General features: G+C 43.1%; 2 protein-coding genes across 3 annotated transcripts; one reads left to right on the top strand and one right to left on the bottom strand.

Moving 5' to 3' along the window:
• Positions 1-2,872: 2,872 nt before the first annotated feature.
• LOC124300130 (protein Skeletor, isoforms B/C) lies at positions 2,873-20,252 on the top strand. Of its 2 annotated transcripts, XM_046753827.1 has the most exons (14): positions 2,873-3,158; positions 8,008-8,145; positions 9,329-9,401; positions 10,246-10,354; positions 10,626-10,788; positions 11,473-11,732; positions 14,937-15,036; positions 15,391-15,575; positions 15,766-16,080; positions 16,142-16,310; positions 16,393-16,586; positions 16,672-16,896; positions 16,989-17,168; positions 18,009-20,252. In XM_046753827.1, exons 1-14 carry the CDS (start codon positions 2,888-2,890, stop codon positions 18,972-18,974), a joined length of 3,348 nt encoding a protein of 1,115 aa, XP_046609783.1. In that variant the 5' UTR covers positions 2,873-2,887; the 3' UTR covers positions 18,975-20,252. The 2 variants fall into 2 exon arrangements, with proteins under 2 accessions (XP_046609783.1, XP_046609784.1); XM_046753828.1 differs by lacking the exons at positions 14,937-15,036; positions 15,391-15,575; positions 15,766-16,080; ... (3 more) ...; positions 16,989-17,168; positions 18,009-20,252 and adding an exon at positions 12,568-14,788.
• LOC124300131 (uncharacterized) lies at positions 19,775-21,956 on the bottom strand. Its single transcript, XM_046753829.1, has 2 exons — positions 21,749-21,956; positions 19,775-21,389 (listed from the first exon to the last, which is right to left on the bottom strand). Exons 1-2 carry the CDS (start codon positions 21,850-21,852, stop codon positions 20,258-20,260), a joined length of 1,236 nt encoding a protein of 411 aa, XP_046609785.1. The 5' UTR covers positions 21,853-21,956; the 3' UTR covers positions 19,775-20,257.
• Between the last annotated feature and the right edge of the window lie 441 nt (positions 21,957-22,397).

Below are 22,397 nucleotides of genomic sequence, written 5' to 3'. Positions count from 1 at the left end.
GAATAATATATCCAGACGTCGTCCGTTATATTGCCGTGTGCGGATTCACCGTACGTACGTATGTATGTACCTACCTACATATTAGCCGCGCGATGCAGAGGCCACTGATATTTAATACTTTCACTTGAACTCCTTGACCCGCACACAATCGCAAGTGAACGTCCGTGCGAAGAAGGCATGAATACGAGATGCCGACTCACAGACACGATGAAAAATGGAGAAAAACGCACGTGCGGAAGAGGGGAGGAGAAGGGAGAGAAAAAAATTTAAAAAAAAAAAAAAAAAAAAAAGAAGAAAAAGAAAAGGAAAGACGGAGGGAAAAAATCACTCCGCACGAGACTCACACGTGCCGACGTCATCATCCTTCGACATCCCACTCGTATTTGCAAATCGAGTTACATGTTATAATTCGCGATTTATCGTGCGACTGGTGAAAAGAAAAAATTTGACATATCATTTTTTCACCCCGGCGTAGAATCGAACGGAAATAACATCGCGTTCAAGTTTTTCCGGAGAGGAAAATTTCACCGTTTTCACGATTTATTTATCCATTTATTCGTCAGATTGTTTACGTTGTCAAATACAAGGATAAAAATGCAAACCCATGGAAAACTTGTTGTAAACTTATCGTTAGTTACCTGTTCGCAGGTCTGATGTAAAATTTTTAAAATTAATGGAATTAATTTTGTAAAAGTAAGAAATTTTTAAAACGTAATAATATTAATCATCCGTAAAGTATACAGTTCTAAATTTTTAATCGGCATGTTTCGAGCAACGTCCCTTAACAACGTAGTAACAAAATTGTATTTAGAAATTCTCTACGATCGATGGCTTTGCTTTATTTATCACCACGTATTGTGTTGTTGTTTAACGATTTAAATTCTTTCCAAAATTCTCGCAAGAATATACGCAATTGCGAGAATTCCGCAAGCGTTTTAATCGTTTTTGTAATAACAACTCGCGTTCCTCCTCCAGAATAGATCGTTGTCGAAGTTGTTGAGTTTGTAGGTTGTCCCCCCCAACCGAGAATAAAAAGAGCGTAAGAACACGCGTTGCTGTTGTTCGTCCCGCATGCCATTCGAGCCATGACAAAATAGAGAGTAATCAAGATTTCATTGCCCGCCGCGCCGTTCACGAGATCTTGAACACCTGCATCACGCTTCTAACGTATGAATTATTCCGTATAATATCAGTTATAATTTTCCACAATCGCACACGAGCGATTTTCACCGCAACGAATTTTCCGCACAAGTTTTGAAAATTTTTCACACCGTTGAAAATTAATAATATCGAAAGTAGACGAAGAGAGAATGAAAAAAAAAGAAAAAAAAAAAATCCACGCTTTATATACCCGAGCTAACGGGACGTTGACGAGAAGCCAGTCAAGTTAATTAGCAATGCGACATAGAACTTGTATTTCACCGCTGCACGCGAGTGAGCTTGGAGTGGATAAATCTGCCTTTAATCCGGAATTTGCATGAACGCGAATATAGTTAGACAAAGAGCGAATCGAACGAGCGGTTTTAGAGGGCGTCGATTGAGTAGGTAAATAAACGTCAGACGAACGACGAATTTTTTTTCAACTCTTTCCTGCTTTCTTTCACCTATTATTTTGTTTGTTTATTATAACCTGTAGATTTTTTTTCTTTCCTCCTCCTAGAATCGCGTCGATTATTTCTTATTCAACTTTGCCGGCGAAAGCTCTAACACAACGCGCGTCGTGTATAATACGTGTGTTTTTATACACGTGTATGTATATTATGTATATATTGAATGCCGGTGAAAAACTGGTCCTTTGATATCGCGGGAGAGGCGGAGAACCGCTACGCGTTAAACATGTATTACATACAATATCGTGCGTCTATCTATTTTCACCTACGTGTCGTTTCCTTTTTTTCGTCTACCTATGTTTGTCTCGTTGTCTTTTCGCTTCTGCGCCTCGCTTGTGGTTCGAAATTCGGCACACTCGTCGTATATCCTTGTCGCCAATCCTACGAATCGTGAGGAAAAAATTTTTCTTTCTCAAAACTCCAAATATGTCGATTAAAAAATTTCACTTCCCGTAAAGTTTTATCCGACAATAACTCTAAGAGTATGTAATAAAGTACATTGTATACGTACATAATACATATCATGAGAAGTAGATTTAAAAAATTCAAGTTTATTTGAACTGTCACGAAACGAACAAAGACCAGAAACAAAAAATTCAACGATCGTATTCAAAAGTTCAATTTCCAGTCGGTCGAATCGAATTGAAGTTTTTTATTTGTAACATCATAGATTTTGAATAACAGCATACTTTATTATTATTGTTTTTATAATGCTAATAAATCGTAACTTTATTGCTTATTGGTTGGAACGATTATACGAAATTTGACTTTACAAAAAAAGAAAACCATACATGTATCTTGTTCGAGATTTTCAAAAAACTTTATTCACGATCATCGAGTCGATTGTGTTGAAAAAAATCGGCAGAACGGTGCAATTTTCTGATTTTGATGGAAAAAAAAAACGAAAAAAAAAAAAAATTAACGTTGTCGAATCACTGAGTGATTTGCAGCTCTCGAATGTTGTTGAAAATTGAATATTCCATAAAGCCAGAGTACGGTTCTCTACAGTAAGCATTAATTAAAATTCTTGAATAGTCTCTGAACACTTTTTTCGTCGTTTCTGTTATTGGATTTCTTTTTATTTGTTAGTATTTTTTTTTTTTTGTTTTTTTTAACCAACAAACCGTACAAGCTACGCCTTCGTCATCCAAAAACGAACAGACGGACGCGAGATGTCGTGGATAAAAAAAGAGGAAGAGCGATAAGACTCGAAATTCCTTCTTAGGCCAAGACCCGATGTTTGCAATAAAGGTGCAAAACAACTTGCGCATAATCCAATGTGGATAAACGAAGCCTCCTACCGTCTCTCCTCGTCTCTCTTACCCTCTCTCGAGGCTCAGGGAGAGGCTCTGATCCTGAGGAGGAGGATCGTGGTGGGACCGGCGAAGCTAGGTGGTCAACTGGCAGCCACTTTCCAAGCCAGTAATCAAGTAGCCTGCACCATGGCGCGACCGGCACAACCCCTGGCCTCGTGCTTCAGTGCCTCAAGCTCGCGTCGACCGATCCTGAGCTTCGCTGCCATCGGGATTCTCCTCGCCTCCTGCCTACGTGAGTTTTCCGCTTCTGCCATTTTTTTACGCATTTTCTTCACGCTCTTCGTCGTCTAATTTTCCCGCGGGAAGCCGATTTCTCGTGCCGATTTCTCGTTCGAATTTGCGCGATTATTCGCACGGCCATCGCAACGAATCAAGATTTTACTTAGCCCGTCAAAATTGTCAAGGATCCATCCGATCTCAACGATCCTTGACTCGAAGATTTCTTTCACCGATTTCTCGGCCGGTTTCTACAGTCAAAATCGTCCGGCAGCTCCAGAATTATTTACACAGATATCACAACCGATTGCAAATTTGTGTTTTTTCTTTTCTTTTACTCGTCAATTTTTCAACGATCTTTCGATCAAGATTCAATTTCAAACCGACGATTCTTTGTTTTTTGTTGACGATTCTCCGATCTTTATCGTAAATGTTACAGATGTATCAAAATACTTATTGTGGTTTAAGAATTATGGATTTTAATATTTACTTGCAATGTTAAACCCTTGAGAAATCCTTTTTTCACATCGATATTTAACCTGTAGTGATCGGTGCTACCGATTTTCAAATACTAACGATTGCTAACGGTCCTAACGATTTCTAAAACAGAACGATCGAGTCAAGCGGCTTCTTTTCGTGTTTTATGATCGTTTTTTAATGCCTTTATAATTGTTTTCCCTCAAGTCACCCGAATGGATACCCAATTCCTGGATCTCGGGAACAACGATTTTTCGTACCGATTTCTCCGCTTTCACTGGAAATTTGAGGTTGTAGATACTAAACTGATGATTGCTTCAGAGAATTTGAATACTGCTTATAATTTTTGCGAGAAAGAAAAAACAATTGTCCTGTATCGTTAATTCCAGTGTTTGCAAATTCAAGAAGTGGTTGTTCCACAATGCGCGAAATCCTGAATTGATCATCCTGAACCACAAGGGTAATAATAATACTCGTATCTAGATAAATGTCTGTGGAAAATTTTCACATCGCTGTGACCGATGACCATATTTTTTTTCAACGTCATTTATTTGCCGATCTTTAATCAAATCCAGTAAATAGGTAAAAGAAATTTTTTTTTTGTCTGTATCCCTTTATACAGATTGAAATTTTTCCAACTACTAGAATGATTTACGTATAATACGAGTTACTGGTATAATGTTATGCGCGCAGTGTAAATCGTGCGTTAAATATATATGTAATATAACTAGCCGTTACCTTTCACCTGCTCGGTTTTCACTTGCAAATGCTTGTAGCCGGCGTTACATGCCCGGCAGGTAAAGCGTACCGCGTTCCATCATTATATTCATCGCATTATACAGCCACGGCGATTCCTCGCTTTATATATTACATAAACTCTTAAGCATAATGGTTATAAGAAATCGGTAAAACCAGGCTTCCTAGCTAGAGTGTTCTAAGCCGAATTCATTCGAAGATTCTTCTTCAGAATCGAAATTACGACTGAAATTGAATCGATTTTGCAAATTTTTCCATTTCCAAGAGATCGGTTTTGTTGTCCTGAATCGTACGAGTTAATCCTCTTTTTCTACAAGAAAAACACCATGAATTAAGCGTAAAATCGGTGAAAAATCGGCAACCGGTTGCCGAGGGCCGATCGTTGGTAGAGTTCCAGTGTTGTGTTGAAAAAAACATGTAGACCACGTCGTGGACATTCACTTGAATCGTAGGCCACGTGCCTCGGCATAATTGGCTGATATTTGGTCCGGTAGTTTTCTGCTCCATTTCCCCGATCGGTTTACGAACCGAGCCGCGCCGATCCGGAGTGAAAATTTTCGTGTTCGTAAAGGCGATGGAGTTCTTGTAATCACACGTTGAAAATCGGCGAAACGATCTTCCAGAATCCGAGCCCGCTAACCGATCGCTCTAAGCGATTCCCCGCGATCGAAACGCGTGAATCTCACGTTTAGACGGAGGTAGGAGGCTTATTATAGGCGTATCGGAATACGAGCGTGTATTCATGACCATGTAACGTACAGCTATCATATTAATGAATTTATTGAAGAGCCTTTGGCGGATCGGGACTCACGATCGGTTTGAAAAGTTGCTCAATGCACGGATACACATTATATTTATATGCATGTGAACGTGTAACGCCTATGCAGCCGGTGTTTAAGCCATGCAGAGGAAACTTTTACCTATTACGAGCCAACAACGCCAGGTTTGTTATTATAATTACGAAATTTCAATCGGTATCGCCGGGCTCAAGAGGAGGAGATATCCTTTCGTTAATCATCATCTATAAAGTAGAAAAATCGACACGCATGTTCTAGAACCTGTCGATAGGAAATTATGCAAACATGCAGAATGAAATGTCGGCTTTAAACTTTCTTTACGATTCGTCGTGAAACTCGGGAATCAACCGATTTTTAAATATATGGGACAGAAATCATTTGGAAAAATCGGTCGATTCCCGAGTTTCACGACGAATCGTGAAGGAAGTTATAGAAAAAAAAGATGTTATAAAAAAATCCCTCTTTTCCGATATCTTGAAAAATCGGTTGATATTTTGAAAAACGTCTCTCACACGATGTTTTGAAAGATCGTTTCGTTCCTAAGTTTCACGGCGAATCGTTAAGGAGGTATTTAAAAATATCGAGTAGCCAGCATTTTGCAACCGGAAGTCGCGGAAGCTTAATTTGTCTTGTAACGCAAAAATTCATCCGATCAACGATCAACTTTTGACACACAAATCGGGATTAAAAATTTCTCAACAACACTGCTCCCCTTCAGTTTTGTGGATGTAACAGTTTACAGTCCACTAAATTAGACAAAAAATTTCCTCCTTCACTTTCTTCTTCTTGTATTCTAAGGAACGTTTTTACTCTCCCGATTCCAGCAAAACGTCGATATTTCACGTATGTATTTACACATATTATTATTTCAAAGTCGTCTACATAAAACACGTTATTATAACTATGCCAGCTACACCTCATGCTATACTTCCTCTTGCTTTCTCTCGATCGTCGAAAGGTCGGTCTGGGTCAGTGACACCTCATCATCATTATCGTCATCGTCATCGTACATGTAGTCTAATAATTTCAGACAGATTTTCTTGTATGTATATACACGGTACGCATGTAATGTAAACCATCCGCGATTTCGCCATGCTCTTCAATTCGGTTCGACATAATTTGATAATTCGAAACTCGGTAAGAGACTACATTCGTGCACCTCGATCGAGAAAATTATCGTTATCATTTTTGTTGTTGTTGTTGTCATTATTACGTTCATTATGAAAAATATGCAGGAATATCAATCGTTACACCGAACTGTGAAACGGTGATCGATCGATCCGTGAGTATTTATCAAGGTTAAATAATCAGTCAAATGAAGATCCGACTTTTTTATATTTTCGACCGATTTTCTTCGACGATTCAAGCCGTCATATTTTCGATTTTCAGAAATCGATTATTACAAAGAATAAATTCCGCAAAACAATTTCAGGTTGAAAAACAACGATCGATATTGATTAACGTGGACTTAATACGGGAAGAACAAATCGTATAAGAAGAGAAAAAAAATTGACGCTTCGGTACCGATGATGAATTTAACGAGGGAAATGCCTAACCGCGAGTTTACCGACCTGGTTATACAAGATACAGCGGACCGTAGGGATAAGTAGGCCGGCATAATGTTGCAACAGAGAACGATTAGCGAGTGCTCGCCTCTCTCCAAAATCCGTCGATATTAAACCGTGAGGCGCAGCGGCAAAATATACGATCTCGTTGCGGAGAAGAAGCTTATTCACGAGTCTCGTCTTCGTCCTCTTCTTCATTTTCTCGCCTTCGTTCGCCATTTGCCAACTACATTTTACTTCGTTTACTGCTCATTTTCCAATTAACTCTCAGCCGGTGCCGTTAGATTGATTATAATTTTATCGATGCAATCATCATCCGCGCTTCGATGCACGAAACTGGGATGAAAATTGATCGCGAACTCGATACGAGACTTGAAATTTCGATGAATAGGAAAAAGTGTAGATAAACTCACGATTGGTGGTGTAAGAATGGTTTGTGTCACGGTCCAGGCATGTTTTACAGGTCGATGCTGGAAAATTAATTAAAATTGAAGAAAAGAACGTCGCGAGTTTTGCTCTCGCACATTTTGTTTCGCTCAATTGATAGATATTGGGGAATTTTTTTCTCGAGGGAGATGAAAAGACGAAATAACGTCCGGGGATTGAACTAGATTCGATGATCTTGAGAGGTTGACCGTTTGTCGAGCAAGCTCATTATAAATATCCATTATGCTAACTCGATGTTATGTCGTGTAATCAGGAATCGTTGAACGCGTGTCTTAGAAATGTATGTCTGTGTGTGTGTTATATGTAGAAGTAAGCGCGGTACTTGGACGTTGTTAAACCGCATTCCTTGCTCACTGACCGACCCGTCAGCGCATCTTGCGTGTTTATCGACTTCCATCTCAAGCTCAGAATCCTCAACCTTCGGGCCGTCAACGCCTTTCTCAAACCCGAGGAAGAAGAAGAAAAGGAAACTCATGACAGGAAAATAAGTGGAAGGCAATTAGAGAGATGACGAAGTAAGAGGCTGATGAAGTTTAAAAAGAAAATGGAAAATAATGTCAAATAATACAACGTACCGAGTTTTGCGGTTAAAAATTTCACAAAGTCATTTTGCGAACAAGGTCGGATAATTTGAGGAAGAACGAACGAACGATGAATTTTTTTTTTTTTTTTTTTAAAAAAAATCAGTTTCGCAACAATGGCTTGGCAGATAATTATAGCGAAAGATAAATATCCAACTTACGAAAGCTTGGAAAACTTTTTGAATAGCTAGCTTAAAATATTATATCAATCCCGTTTTTTCACAAATTTTATTCTGTTCCAGAGTCATGCGGTGCAGCAAGCTACGGAAAACCCCTGGGAAAATTGTCTCAACTTCATCACGGTGTTTCCGGTGAAGTCTTCGCCGTAGATGGACGCACCTTGTACATCAAGGACTTGACCTACGATGGCGAGGGTCCGGGTAAGCTTGACAAAACGATGTTGGACGATATTTTTGATTCTTCGAAACGTGGATTTGAAAGAGAAATTTTCAAAGGGAATGTGAAGAGAGAGAGAGAGAGAAACCGAGAAGAATTAGTTTATTTATGATTATCAAGGAGCCGGTTTTGCGATTGATCGATAAATTGATCGAGCGACGTAATCGAGAGTCTAAAATTAACTCGCGGTCATACAATTTATCCTGTCAAAATCGAACATTTTTTTACGTCTCGATGTGAATAGATTCGCTCTAACGAGACTCTGCAAAGCCTCTGTTTGAACTTGACCAACTTTCTCAACCTGGCTGTACGAAGGAAAATTTTTGACACACCGACAAATCGCGGAGCTTTATGCCCAGCCAAATGGAGCATTTCAAATAGTTTCGACGCCACTCGCATAAATTTGCCGCACGAATGTACTTTCGAAAAGAACTTTCTTCAAAAGTTTACAAGAGAGAAAGAGAAAATTACCGCACAAAACGGATACGGCAGATCCGTGGAGTAAATAACTATCGGCAAAAGTCGGTTTTTCTTCTTTCTATTTCTGACGCTGTGCTCAGTCTGTGAACATGTGAATGTGTGCTCGTGTGGTTGAGTCGAGTCCATTTGCCAGTCTTTTTATTTTCTTTTCCATCTACTTTTACACTCACTTGACAACAATCGAAAGTCGCCTTGTGGCTGTGAACTGGCTTCGTCCATTAATCGCAGTATGGCAAAAAGCCGGGATGCACGATACGCGCTTTAACCGGAATCACTGCATTCACGCAATTTTTATTAAGCACGTGACGATAGGTCAAGGTTGAGTCGAGTCAAGATTGAAACCACCTAATTTCACCGATTCGGACAATTTTTTTTTTTCCCTCCCACACCCCGCAACGATTTCGCCGAAATTCGCGGGCTTTTTGACGTTTGAATTTAAATCAGCCGTCCCACGCGTCGCGAATCGCCGATAATGCGAATTAGCATTTACCCGAAAAAGGAAACCTGCGCTGGTCCCTTTCTTCAATTCCCCGGTGAAAATGATGTTCGTTCGTTCGTTGAGCCGTGAAAAAAAGGGAGACGGAATAACAGTGAAGACAAGAGAAACGGGAAGAATTTTTAACGAATAAATAAATCAGATATCGAGCATCAAGGTTGACTAATCTTCGTGAACTAATCTACTTTCAGCCGCCTACTTTTACGCCGGCAATTCCAAGACACCGATCGACAATGGATTCAGAGTCCCGGACGAGAGGGGAACGTGAGTAGAAAGAAAAAATTGATTTTCAAAACAGAAGCCCGAAGTGAATTCAATTAATAAACACTTCGCGATACTGAAGTTGATGGTAACGTTTAACGTGACGAAAGTTGAACGAAAAATCGTTATTGTGCAAGTTTAAAATCACTTCCAAGGAGTTCTATTAGCTACACTTCATAACAAATCTGAGACGATCCTGAAGGAGCGAATTAACCCTTTGAGAGGCAGTTTAGTCTCAGTTTTTTTGTCATATTTCTAATATATTTTTTCTTTTTAGACTCTTGGATGCCTAAGTCATCAAAACTTCATACAAAATTGCAATAATTTGGTTATTTTTGTGTTTATTATAAGCAATAAACGTGAAAAAACTCATTTTTTTCAACAAAAATAATCGAGTTTTTGTAACGTAGACAGCTGAAACTTAAAATTTTTTTTTTATCTTCTACATATTCTCCACACACAGTTTTATAATATATATATTTTTGTCAGAATTTTCCGTTCGTTAGTTTTATCCCAAAAAATTTTGGAAACTTTGGAAAATTACCGCAATTTTTAATTTCGTAATTCCGACTTCAGAATCGTAATCAGCTATCCCGAAAACTTATGGACCACGTATGACTGTCGGAAATTTTTTCAGTAAAAAACAATGTGCCCGTCAAAAGGGTCAAGCAATGATTTTTCCTAAACACGGATCGTTACAGTAACGTTACCGACATCAACCTCCCAATTAATTTCCAACCTTCGAATCCTCTGCACCGACAAATCGGATCGTTAAACGTCCTCGTTTACTCATCGCGTCGTCATCAATACCATTCATGACTCGGTTTTGTGTTCGAACAAATTACAGGTACGACCTTCTGAGGAGGTACAGAAAGGAGGACATCACTCTGACACTGCCCGAGGGAAAGACCCTGAACAATATAAGATGGTTCGCGATATGGTGCGACGATTTTTCAGTGAGTACCCACCTTTCATAACGGCCGTCGGTGTGGCCTTCGGCCTTAGTCTGTCTCCCCCGTTCCTTCCCCCCGCACACTGCCCTTATATTGAAAAATTACCGCGGCGTGAAGAAACGCTCGAACGGTCGCCAAGGCTGGCCGCAGAAATGAGACCAGGCATCGATCGAGCTGCGAGCTCTCTAAGAGGGAAAAGTGCGATTCCCGGCAATTTCCCTGCCCACCGAGAAGAGAGCTCATCTAATTCCTTCCTGCTATTTCGATTCTCAAGGTAAACTTCGGCGACGTCAGGATACCGCGAGGGTTCGAGTATCCGCGACCCAAGAAGCTTGGAACCCTAAACGGCATCCACGGAGTAAGTTCGGAACCGGTTGTCATCGTCGACGCTCAGACTCTTCTTATACCCGGATTTAGCTACGACGGAGAAGCGCCAGGTGAGTCGTTACAAAATTCAGGAGCCGAGGTGGCTTCGTCGATAAAAGGGTACCACTCCTAGTAGCGTTCCAAGGAAAGTCTGCCCGCAGACTCCAGCTTCAGACACGACCCGTCCACTTCCACATTTGACCGTAGGTCTGATATCAGGATTTGCATTGCTCAAAATCTTGCGTGAGTCTGTTGTCAGGTGGCAAAAGTCCCTGTCAGGAAAAATTCTGTATTGACTTTGTTGAAACATTTCCCGCAGTCTTCTCAAATTTTTCCAACCCAAGGCAACGCTACTGGGGGTATATTCACAAATGGTACATTAACAGAACGATTCGCCGTTTCAGTAGGAGGATCAATCTTATTACACTGTTTAGAAAATTCTGTAGAATCGGAATGATCATCGTGTTGCAAAGGGGTGGTCCGAGTGTTACTTTTACATGGTGTCCGGTGGTCCTGGAAATGTCCTTGAATTTTGTTTGTCCTTCAAAAGTCCTGGAAACTATCCTCGAATTTTTTTTGTGTCCTGAAAATATTCAACTTTTGATGTCCTTGAATAACCTGAGAATGTCCTTGAATTGTCCTTGAATTTGTTACATACTCTTTACTGGACACCATGCCTTAGTGTTCTATTTTCTCCGGGCTCGTTTCCACGAGGAAAACGGGGAACTTAACCGTGACTTCGAACTCTGTTTCAGATGCGAAATTCTGGGCTGGTCCAGGACCGAATCCGACGCCCCAAGGCATCCGGATTCCTGACGAAAACGGAAAGGAGAATCCGCTCCGTAAGTACGACCACAAGACCATCGTCCTCACCCTGCCTGGTGACCTGACGGTCCACGAGCTCGGACACTTCGGTGTTTGGTGCGAGGCCTTCACCGTTGACTTTGGACACGTCAAGATACCCCAGAGCCTGAACGTTCCCCCGTCTCTAAAGATGCTCGGCGTTTCTCCCCAGGTGAGTGGCTACTCCAATTTCACGATTAGCCGCGGTCAATCCGTCGTCAGGCTTTCCCCTTTCCTCTGTCATTCTGTCTATCTCTTGCAACATCGACCACGCTCTGGTTGGCAGCGCGAGGCGCCTTTCTTCTTTCACTTTTTGTCACGTGCTTGACCGTAGGTATCAGGTACAGACGATTTCAAAATCACTCCCGGGTTGCTTTATTCTGGAAAAAAAAAGAAACACCGAAGGGTCCTCCAAGTCTTGTGAAATGAGTTCGAAGATCAAGGTCCGGTTAGTGTTGGAACTTGACTCCCGGACCTCAATGGCCTTGATTGAACCCCTTTCCGCTTGACCGGGCTCGCGTATGGTCACGGACAGTGGACAGTGGACAGTTCATTAACCTGAATTCAGGTGACTCTGTCGTTGTCAAGTGCAGACTGTTGCACTGTCCACCCAAGCGACGGAACGAAGTCGAGCTTTGCTGATATATCGTAAGACGAGCTTGAGTGTCGAGGTGTAACTGCTGTCCGCAGAAGTCAGAATCGAACCCCTGAAGCCCGAATTTCACTACCCTTTTATCGCTCCGAATCCAAACCGAAGGTAACGCAAGTTTTGTACGCCAGTGACACACTCGCCGTCCGCGTGCATTCAAACGCGCGTCAGCCAAGCGATGGTCAATATTTGCAAGCTCTCGGCAGTGAATTCGAAGCGTCGCGTCGCGTCGTCCAGGCGTTTGCACTTGGAATCGAACCACGGCTTTCCACGCGAGCGGAAAGCAAAGCTTTCGAACTATTGCGGAAGCCGGTGTTGAAATCACAAAATAACCACTGTCTCTGTCCTTGTGTTGCAGAATATGCGCGGAGGACAGGGACAGTTGGGGTTAGCGAAAGAGCCCTCGACCCCGGCGGCCTTTCCCTCGATCCTGTCCTCGTCCTCCAGCCAGGACCAACGCGTCACCACCTACCGGCCGACCCTGAGGCGCAATGACCAGGTCCAGCTGCTCCAGTCGGTCGACTACCGGATTCCGAAAAGCCTCCACCTCCAGGAGCCCATCCAGCAGGCTCCTCACTCCCTCCCGATCACCAGACGCGAGTTCCTCCTCGGACACGGAAGCCAAAACGACATTCAACAGTCGCTTTCGCGCCTCCAGCAGCTCGCCAACGTCCAGCCAGCGTTCAACCCTTATTCGCAACAGTTTTCCCAGCCCCCCTCTCACCATCAGCTCGAATATTCTCAGCCTCAGCATGACAATCGGTTCAGAAATTTCGGTGATCAGCACCGATACCAGAACCAGCAGCAAGGATCGTACGCGAGGTTCCTACGGTATCCTGGAGACCAGAGTGTCAACTCTTACGTTCAGTACTAGGGCGATTCTTGGAAAAACTTCCTTGATCATCGTTCGAATCGAACCCGCAAATCGAACCTCGAGGACGCGACGACCTTCGATAATAATCGTTTCGAAACTTTGTCGTTTGGTGTATTATTATTTTTTTATTTTCTTATTTTTGAGTCTTGTAATCATTTTTGGATGGTTTTTCTTCCCCGTGATGACAAAATCTCGTTTTCGAGTTACTTCCTACGATTGAAAATTAATTTTCACATCACACCTTGCCGTTTGAAACTGACACTGACGTCTCGCGAACAATTCGAATGAACTCGCGAAGCTTCGAGTTAGTCCAAATGACGTTTTAACGTATCCAATCACCTGTAATACTCTCTGTACGGTAACTTGACTATCGCGTCGAAAAATGGATACTGAATAGATCTTTTCTTCGTCAGTCTGATAATATAAGTAGAATATCCAATTTTTAATCAAAGCTTCTCAGCTGAGCAATTGTTTTGACGATATTGATAATTTCGTTCATTGCCCATTTCTGGATCCCGTGAAAAAACGTGCTTCGATTTAACGTCCACCCAGTAACTACCAGTGAAATAGGAAAAGCTGTTGTAATTTAAGAATAATCTCAACCGACGGAAAAGATAACGAGCACAAAATTACCGGTTCGCGACGGGTGAAATTTGGACGAAAAATTCCCGAGTTTTTTCAACCGAAAAAATTCTATCTTCATCGCGTTCTGTCTGGTTCCTTACATCTTTTTTTCCTGACCCTTTCTCCCATTTATCCACTTACTTTGTACTTTTGTTTTTCCAATTCTCTTCTTCCACGTGGCTTGCTTGCCATTAGTCGAACGCTCGGCGAGTGATATTTTTTCCACGAATTGAAATACCGTTTTATTTATTTAACATTCTACCGCGTGAAATAGGACTAAATATTATGATATGAGTAAATAAATAAATAAATCTACCGGTAGCTAGGCGCAGCTTATAAGTATTATACATAAACGTGATTTGTTTTTTTACACTATATATTATTAAATATGGCATATTTATCGGGTGAGAATTGTTTAGAGGTTGCATTGCTTGGAATTAACCAACGAAATAATTCATTGCGAAATTATAGGCCGCATGATTCTACTATTATATATACATATACGTTACACGCTATTCATATACCTTCATATCTCCGTAGCAACGTCGAAACTCGTGCATTACGTTGCAGCAGCATTTTAATGTAATTGCGCGTTTGCGATTTTTCCCTTTATGAATACTCATTTCTCTTGCAATTTTTCAATCTATACGATTAGTGGAAAATCTATACCTTCACCACTATTTACCAACATTTATATTGTATATACCTGTATATACACCACCTTCTGAACTGTGATACATTATAAACAGATCTTTTTTATTACATAAATACCTATACATATATAAATATAAACTATATGTCGTGTGCAAGTAACGGATGAAAATTTATCGTTATAAACTTATAAGGATTTTTGCAAACCGCAACGTGAGTACGATATACCTGTTTAATACGTCACTTATCAGTCACTCCTCAGTAACGAGCCAGTTTAAAAAAGTATCATAGTAATAATAATGATAATAATCATAGTGATAACGTATTATACATTTAGGAAAATATGTATTTTTTATACTTCACGTCTTTATTCGAATATCACAATTTTATACTTTCTTATTTACCTTCTTTTTTTGTACATGATGCGTATACTTTCCAATATTTTTATAATAAATATATTTTTTAATAAAAACTATAGCTTATGCGCTTCGATGTATATATATATATTTTCTCTTCCCGGAAACTAAGAGAGGATAGAAATTACAACAACGTGATTAAATTATCGTTTCGGTTTTCAGTCGAAATTAAACTGCGAAGTTCTCCAAGACGATCTCGCCTTCGAAGTCCGTTGGGCCGTTGCTGGTGACAGTGTCGTCGTTCAGCTCGTCGCAAAACTCGGTAAGAGTCTTGAAAAATTTCTATGTCAACACCAATTTTACCCGGATATTATTATACCCTTTTACATCGTATATCCCGTCATATAATTTCACTTTTACAATCATAACTATACTCAAGCATGTTCAAACTCACACTTAGATACACACACTGTATAATAAGTCAGAATATGCCCGTCGGCTAACGATGCCATTGATGGAATATAATTGAGATTTCAAAATGTCAAGAGAAAGGCAAACCGCGTTAGCAACGAGTATCGAACCAGGGCCGCAACTCTTGTCGAAAATATCTCTTTAGAGAATTAATAATGCCTGAAGCCCTCTGCTTTATTGATTTCTTATTGATTCCTCTCCTCAGACGCCGGACAGTACATGTCCTTCGGCCTGTCTCCGGACCCCAAGAAGAGCATCATGGTCGGTGGAGATGTTGTGGTCGCATGGGTGGACAAGGAAACCCTCCAGGGTTATGCCGTCGACTACTTTTTGGACGCGAAATCGCAGTGTTCGGGTCAGCGAGGCAGCTGTCCGGACACCAGGATCCAGGTACCTCCTTCCTCCTTCTCTCACTGTAAACAACGCGTTGTGTAGAAAATTTTTCGATATGGACTACTGTGGAACAGTTTTTGTGACTCCAGCTGATAAAGTGTCGGATAGACAACAAATTGATGTTGAATTTTTTATATATTATCCTTTGAAGGGAGCGCGAAAATGAACTTCCACCTTTTATGCTTAGGACAACTCAAACTCGGTGCGTTTATTGAACGCGGCGATGGTGAACGGCTACAGTATCGTGACTTACCAGCGCCCGCTCAAGGCCAGTGACGAACTTGACGTGCCAATAACGACGAACGGGAGCCAAGCGATTATCTGGGCTATCGGGCCCCTGAACGAGAGGAAAGAGGTCAGCTTTCACAGCAACTATCTGAGGAAGGATCAATTGATTGAATTCGGCAGACCACCCCGGTGGAATTGCCCGATGCCAGATAACCAGGAACAGGATCGTCATCCGGCCCTCACGGACAAGGACAAGGACTCCACGAGTCTGCAGGTACCGCTTTTTTTTATATAGAAACCGGTCGATAGAACTAACGAAACTCTTCCATCCCCAGACGGAAGTGACGACCAGAAGACCGCAGCGCGTTCCACCGCCACCAGCAGCAGCGCCGAAGAACGACCCGTGGGAAATACCACCGATCCATTGCAGCGAACCTGCTGACGGAGTTTTTTACGCCCAGATGGGACCGACCGGAGGAAAGCACGGATACCCCGCGATCACAGGTGAAATCGACTTGACGGTTTTTCAAATATTTTTATCTCCAGCGAGAGTGGCTCGAACTTGCGGTTCTGTGTTATATTTCAGGACACGTTGGCTGGGGGATATCCTGGTACATAAACGGGCTGCTTATCCCCGAGATCAACGTGGTCAGAGGCAAGAAGTACACCTTCGTCGTCGAGGGTGGTTCGGACCCGGAAGTACCGGCCCGCTATCATCCATTCTACATAACGGACGACCCCATCGGCGGTTATCAGCACAAAACACCGGAGGAAAAGGAGGTGGGTGCGAATCGCGATTTGGTCCTTGAATGGTTTGTGCGTCATAACCGATGAGTCTTACACACTATCTCCGTATACTTCCTAGAACGTGAGAATATTCGCTGGAGTTAAACGCATCCGCGGTACCATGAAGCTCACCGGAGTCGGTCGACTCTGCAACTGGGTTCCTGACCAGTCGCAGCCTCTCGCCGACGAGTTTTCGTCGTTCGGTGCCTATCAGCGCACTCTGACACTGGAGTGCGATCATGGAGAACCGGGAATCGTCGAATGGACTCCAGACGCTGACACTCCGGATACTGTCTACTATCAGGTGAGTTGTAAAAGACGAACCCAACAGTGTTGTTCTCCACTAGGAGAAGTGGCGCGAAAGGTGTCTGTATGGTTGCAATGATCTTTTTTCAGTGCTTCACTCACCGTCATCTTGGATGGAAGATCAACGTCCACGACGAATGTGACGAAGGTGGTATTCAGGGATCGGCAAGCGAAGTGCGCGAGGTCTACGCCGAGTTACCGGGAAGGCAGTTGAACGCCGGAGAAATGGACCAGCTCGTCGGAGGGGAGAGCATTCGTGTATCGAGCAAGGTAACGCCAAGGCCAGAATTCTTCCAGGAACATCGGGAATACATTCGTAATCCATCAATCATCGCTAACAACCTCCCCGTTGTAAAAGACGACGATCAATCATCGTTTACTAGCACTCAATTAATAAGGCTTAAGAGCAGGAATCCCACGTTCCAAATACCGTACGAAAGCTTACTGCAATCATTCGAGGACCATCATCACCACCATCACAATCATCATTTTAGTCATAACCATCATCAGCTGCATCAGTTAAAACAGGTCAGCCCATCCGCATCAGGCTTGCATTATAACATGAACAAGAACGGATATAAACACACGCTTGGCGCGAATAACAACAACAACAACAACTTGAAGGCTGATCAAGGCTATCAGGGACCGATGAAGCAGGTCGCGATGATGAACGGGAGATACGAAGTGAGGGAACGCGAACGTGAGCGGGATCCTAATTTGAAACAAAAACTAATTGCAGATGTCGCGAAGCGAAACCGGGGCCCAGTAATGACCAACTTCGGGGTAATGAAACTGGCTTACGCCCAGGGGGTGCCGACCTTCTCAAGACCATCCGCATCGGTGCACGCCGAGCCTCAGCTAGTGGTTGTGCAGCGGAGGCCGGTGCAGTCGCGCAGGCCTTCGCACTCCCTGATCCCTAACCCAGTATCGCTGTCGCAGCAAAGAGCATCCCAACACTTGATCCTGCAGGATAGGAAGAAATCCATTTACCGTCCAACCCAGCCATCATCATCATCATCCCCATCCCATCACAGCCTCCCTGCATCAGCGACGAACGAACCCCGGTTCAACGCGCAGATAACAAAGCTAACGAAAACCGATTTCAACCAGAACACCATCGAGGCGAAGATGTCCCAGGTCGAGGGTGTCGCCCAACGCGCCAAGAACACCGGGTTCAAGCCGGAGTCAGTCGTCGTCGAGGGTGGCTTCAAGCCCATCCTCAGGGTCACCGAAGTCAGCGACTACGCCGAGGACCGTCGCCTGAACGTCGACGAGTCGGACGACGCGATCCTCGACAGCAGGGAATACGCCCCCCTCGACAGCTTCGAGCCGATGTTCGTGCCCTCGCCGCCGGATGGGAACCAGAGCAAGAAGCTCAAGAAGAAGGCCCAGCGAAACAAGCGGCGAGAGGTTGAGGAGGACACGCAGCCGGCTGCCGACAGCCCCGAGGCCTACTATCTGCCCCCGTCTGCCCCCCGCCAATCATCACGAAGACCTGAGAGTCAGGCCCTCGTTGACGGGGCCCTGATCACAGCCGACGGGACTCAGGTACTGGACGCGAAGCTTGCGCGCTCGATTCCGAAGGTCAACGAGCGCCCCGGTCGAGTAAGGTTGTCGTCCGATGTTCTCAGCAAGACCCCGCAGTACGGAAGCTTCAGGGGAGAGCTGCCACCTCCCATTCCGGGCAACTTCAGGCCCGACGCTATTCCGCAGTTGCAGAACACCGACCGAGCAGGACGGAAGAACCCGGGAAACGGAAACACGAGACTCACTCTCGTCCAACGATCGAAGAGGGCTCCCCACCACGTACCGGGCCACAAAGAGGATGATGATACTCAAAACATGAATTCCAGTCTTGTTACTAACGCTGAGGTTACCCCCACCAATCAACAGTATCACGATCACTCCCAGCTTGACGATCAGCATGACCATCACAATCATTATCACAATCACACGGATTCCATGGATCATGCAGACCATGACCATGCGCGCGAACCCTCACCGAGTGCCGGCGAGTTGGTTATGGCCAATATCGAATACATAGTGCTCACGATTGTTCTATACTTTGTCATTTAATTTATTTTCTCTTTCCAAGGGTGGAGATCGGTCATCTATTACGCTCAAAAAATAATGATGGTATAAGATGAATATCGTTGCGCCATTTGTAGTGAATTCTACAGGCTAAATTCTCAATTTTTCTACTGCCGTTGGTATTCGAAATCATAACTACTCAAATCTTCCCATCGTTTCGTCTGTCCAAAAAAAGGACTCCATATCATAGATCACGGGGAAAGATTGCATCGCTAAAATAAAATTCCAACCTAATGGAATCAATGGTAGCCATGTTTATTTTCCCCCAGGGTTCGCAAAATTTGCACCTGCAGTTCCGTTTACATTTTTGACATACATTCTCTTGGTCTCGTCACTTTCGTCAGTATTGAAGTGAGTCAAGTTCTGAAATTTTTTACTGAGAAAGTATTCGAAGAACATGATCGTTTTAATAATTTTGAAGAATTAACTTCGGTGCTTCACTCTTCATGTCACAACGACTTACGATCAGTAAACTAATCTCGGATCCATAAATTGTCGCTGCGCGTTGTGTTTCAGTAATTCAAATGTTAAATCGGGAGTATATTTTTATGTGTACCATTTATCCCAAGGATACAAGACATGTAGTATAGGATCCCGTCAAGTATAGCAGTGTAGTATCGCAGAATGTTATTGATACGATATAAGGTTTAGTGTTAATCATTAGTTAAGTGAATCTGAGAACTGAAGTTATACATTTTAATACACACATATTCATAATCGTAGTTATCATTAATTGTACTATACGCATTATATATTATTTGTTCGTGTTTCTTTTTTTATTTTTCATACTTTTTCTAGGCGACTCGGACGAAGGCCGCGCATTAATCGCAGATGCCCGTATTGTTACTAATCCACCGTTACTATCTAGCAATTCTACCTATAAGAAGACTACGAGATATATAACCGGAGAGGATAAAAAATTTCGACCAATTCGGACGCTCAGCATGATTTCGGCAGCTCTGCAATAAGAGTCAGCGATTGTCTCGTTACACGCTGACTACAAATCCGACCGCGTTCAAAAGCGACTGTAAGGTACAAGATGTGCAAAAAAACTAACGTATATAAATTATATTTCTTCTCGATTCATTATACGTATATATAAACGAGAATTGTTAAGTTTGCAGATATAGTTGTACATACATACATATATATATATATATATATATATATATCTGTATATATATATATATATATATTTTATACGATATTAATAAAACGTAAATTAATTGTCATACAATAAACAGAAACGAGACATCATAGGAATACGGTTACCCCTTTCTCTTTTGATTTTCCATTCTCTTGGCATACCTGAACATTTTATAAAGATGATCAGACAGATTGTGATTAGTATCGGGTGCCTCCGCGATGCACTGAATCAACCACGGGGCCGCATCGGTCGACAAGCCGATATCGTTCACGAGTTCGTCGGCCGAGCGATTTGCATCGTCCTCGTCGGAAGGCGGTACGACATGCTTTCCCTGGGCTCCTTGTTTGTGGCCAATTCCCCTGCCCTTTCCCTCTTCCCTGTTCGGCGACTTTCGGTTGGAAACCTTTCCCCTGGCCTTCAGCGACTCGGGTAAAGATGTAGTGCGTTTTTGATTACCGTGGACATGCGACTTCTGCGATTTCACCGCAGATTGGGGGTTCCTGACGCCGTCCCGCTTCCCGCCTTGCCATTTTCCCTTTCCCTGATTTTGGTTCGATCTGTTCGGTAGCGGCGGCGGCGGTGGCGGCGGGGGTGGTGGCGTTAGTGTGGGCCCTGCGCCCTCCGTCGCTGTGATGTCCACCGTCGTCGTGACGGGGGTCGTAACAACGTCGTCGTCTTGACGTTTCACCAACCGCGAGTGCGGCACGCTCTCCGCGCTCGCCCTCATCTGATAACGCGCCACGCGAGCCGCTATCCCATTGGTCGCTGCTGCCATCACGTGACCCGGACTGGGCTCAGCCGCGTTCGACTGTTTTCCAAGCGGCGTCGCGTCGGCCGCCCTGATAAACCGTCGGGAGAAACTCGGCAGACGACCGTTTTTCAGCAACCGCATCATCGCCCCGTTCTGCTCCTTCGTCGCCGTCCGCTCGTCGTCCGTCGCTGGTTCCCGGTCTATCAGGTTCCCCAACACGTTGCTTCCTCGCAGCTTTTCCAACAGCGTTCGGTTCGCTCGCTGTTCCTGCAGTGCCGAGAACTCCGTCTTCGGCACGCAGTACGGCGTCTGCGACACGTAAACGTTGCGCTCAATCGTGTGTCGATATATGGCCTCCCTGTCCTCCGGGTCGCTCATCACGTGCACCAGACTATCATCGTCCGGGTTTCTCGCTATCGTCACCGACCGGATCAAGCTCAAGTATCTAGTCAGGTGGGGCAGCTCATCCCGCGATGGGACCAGCAGGAAGATGTGCTTCAGCCTGGAAAATCGAATTTGCCGCGTTTCCTTATCGTTACTTTTTTTTTTTTTTTTTTTTTAACCATGGATCACGAATGGAAACCTTTCACGAGGAAAAATGAATAGCTGTAATTACATCCAAATTTTGTCCATCTGATATTTATATCTGATTAGATCTATGCGCGTCTATGAATTATACATGTCTTGATCGGATTAGGTACTGAGAAAATTTATATCTACGTAGATCAGTTCATACTTTCCCACGTCACAACGAATTTCTCATTATGGTGGTCATCATTGAATTTCAATTCAAGGACCTGTAGGTATCACAAACTACGGTGCTAATTCGCAAATTTGAGCAAACAGTTGATGAATTCTTACACAAATTCAGCGCTGCAGAAGGCGGGCTCATCAGAGACGGTGCAGATTGACCCGGTAAAGAGTTGGAGACCGATGGTCATGAGCAAGATCCAATTGGAAGCCATTTTCTCCTTGTTCAAGAGCGTCGAGGCCGGAGCTGAAACTCGGCCCAAGACGCAATTGCGTTCCGATGTTACGCTGTCGAGATGAAACGTGAAACTGCAGGAGAATCGTTGGATTAGCGAGTTAATATTGTTCAAACGCGCAGTTAATTTACCCGTCAAGTTTTATTGCTGTTTACAATTTTTACGTCTAGCTTTGACGTTTACGTTTCTAGCATGATGTATTCTTTTTTGAACCGATAGCGAGTTGCGTGCATTTGAAATTATGATTTTCAACTGTTTTTCAACAATTTTTGCTTTGTCGATCATCCAACCTTATCCGGCGTTTTACGATCTCAGATTAATCATTGCGATCCGTTGCACTGTTCTAATTACTCAAAGTCCGATAAAATTTTCTTCCGATTTTTACGTATACCCGTAAATCACGCGACATGATTATTCTCTCATTGAAAAAGGTTCGTTTTCTAGAAAATATGAGCAAATAGATCACGCGAAGACGATAAAATTACTGAAAAAACGAGTATAAAGTTGGGCTTCCCAATAATTCA

Source organism: Neodiprion virginianus, chromosome 3 (genome assembly GCF_021901495.1).
Source record: "Neodiprion virginianus isolate iyNeoVirg1 chromosome 3, iyNeoVirg1.1, whole genome shotgun sequence".
NCBI classification, from domain to species: domain Eukaryota; kingdom Metazoa; phylum Arthropoda; class Insecta; order Hymenoptera; family Diprionidae; genus Neodiprion; species Neodiprion virginianus.
Note: the sequence above shows the minus strand (reverse complement) of the source record. Positions and strands in the feature narration are given on the sequence as shown.

Coding starts and splice junctions, on each gene's coding strand:
- LOC124300131 (XM_046753829.1), bottom strand. CDS start 21,852: ATGGCTTCCAATTGGATCTTGCTCATGACCATCGGTCTCCAACTCTTT. Junction 21,390..21,748: donor TTCTGCAGCGCTGAATTTGT/GTAAGAATTCAT, acceptor TCGATTTTCCAG/GCTGAAGCACATCTTCCTGC.
- LOC124300130 (XM_046753827.1), top strand. CDS start 2,888: ATGTGGATAAACGAAGCCTCCTACCGTCTCTCCTCGTCTCTCTTACCC. Junction 8,146..9,328: donor CTACGATGGCGAGGGTCCGG/GTAAGCTTGACA, acceptor ATCTACTTTCAG/CCGCCTACTTTTACGCCGGC. Junction 16,081..16,141: donor AGGACTCCACGAGTCTGCAG/GTACCGCTTTTT, acceptor TTCCATCCCCAG/ACGGAAGTGACGACCAGAAG.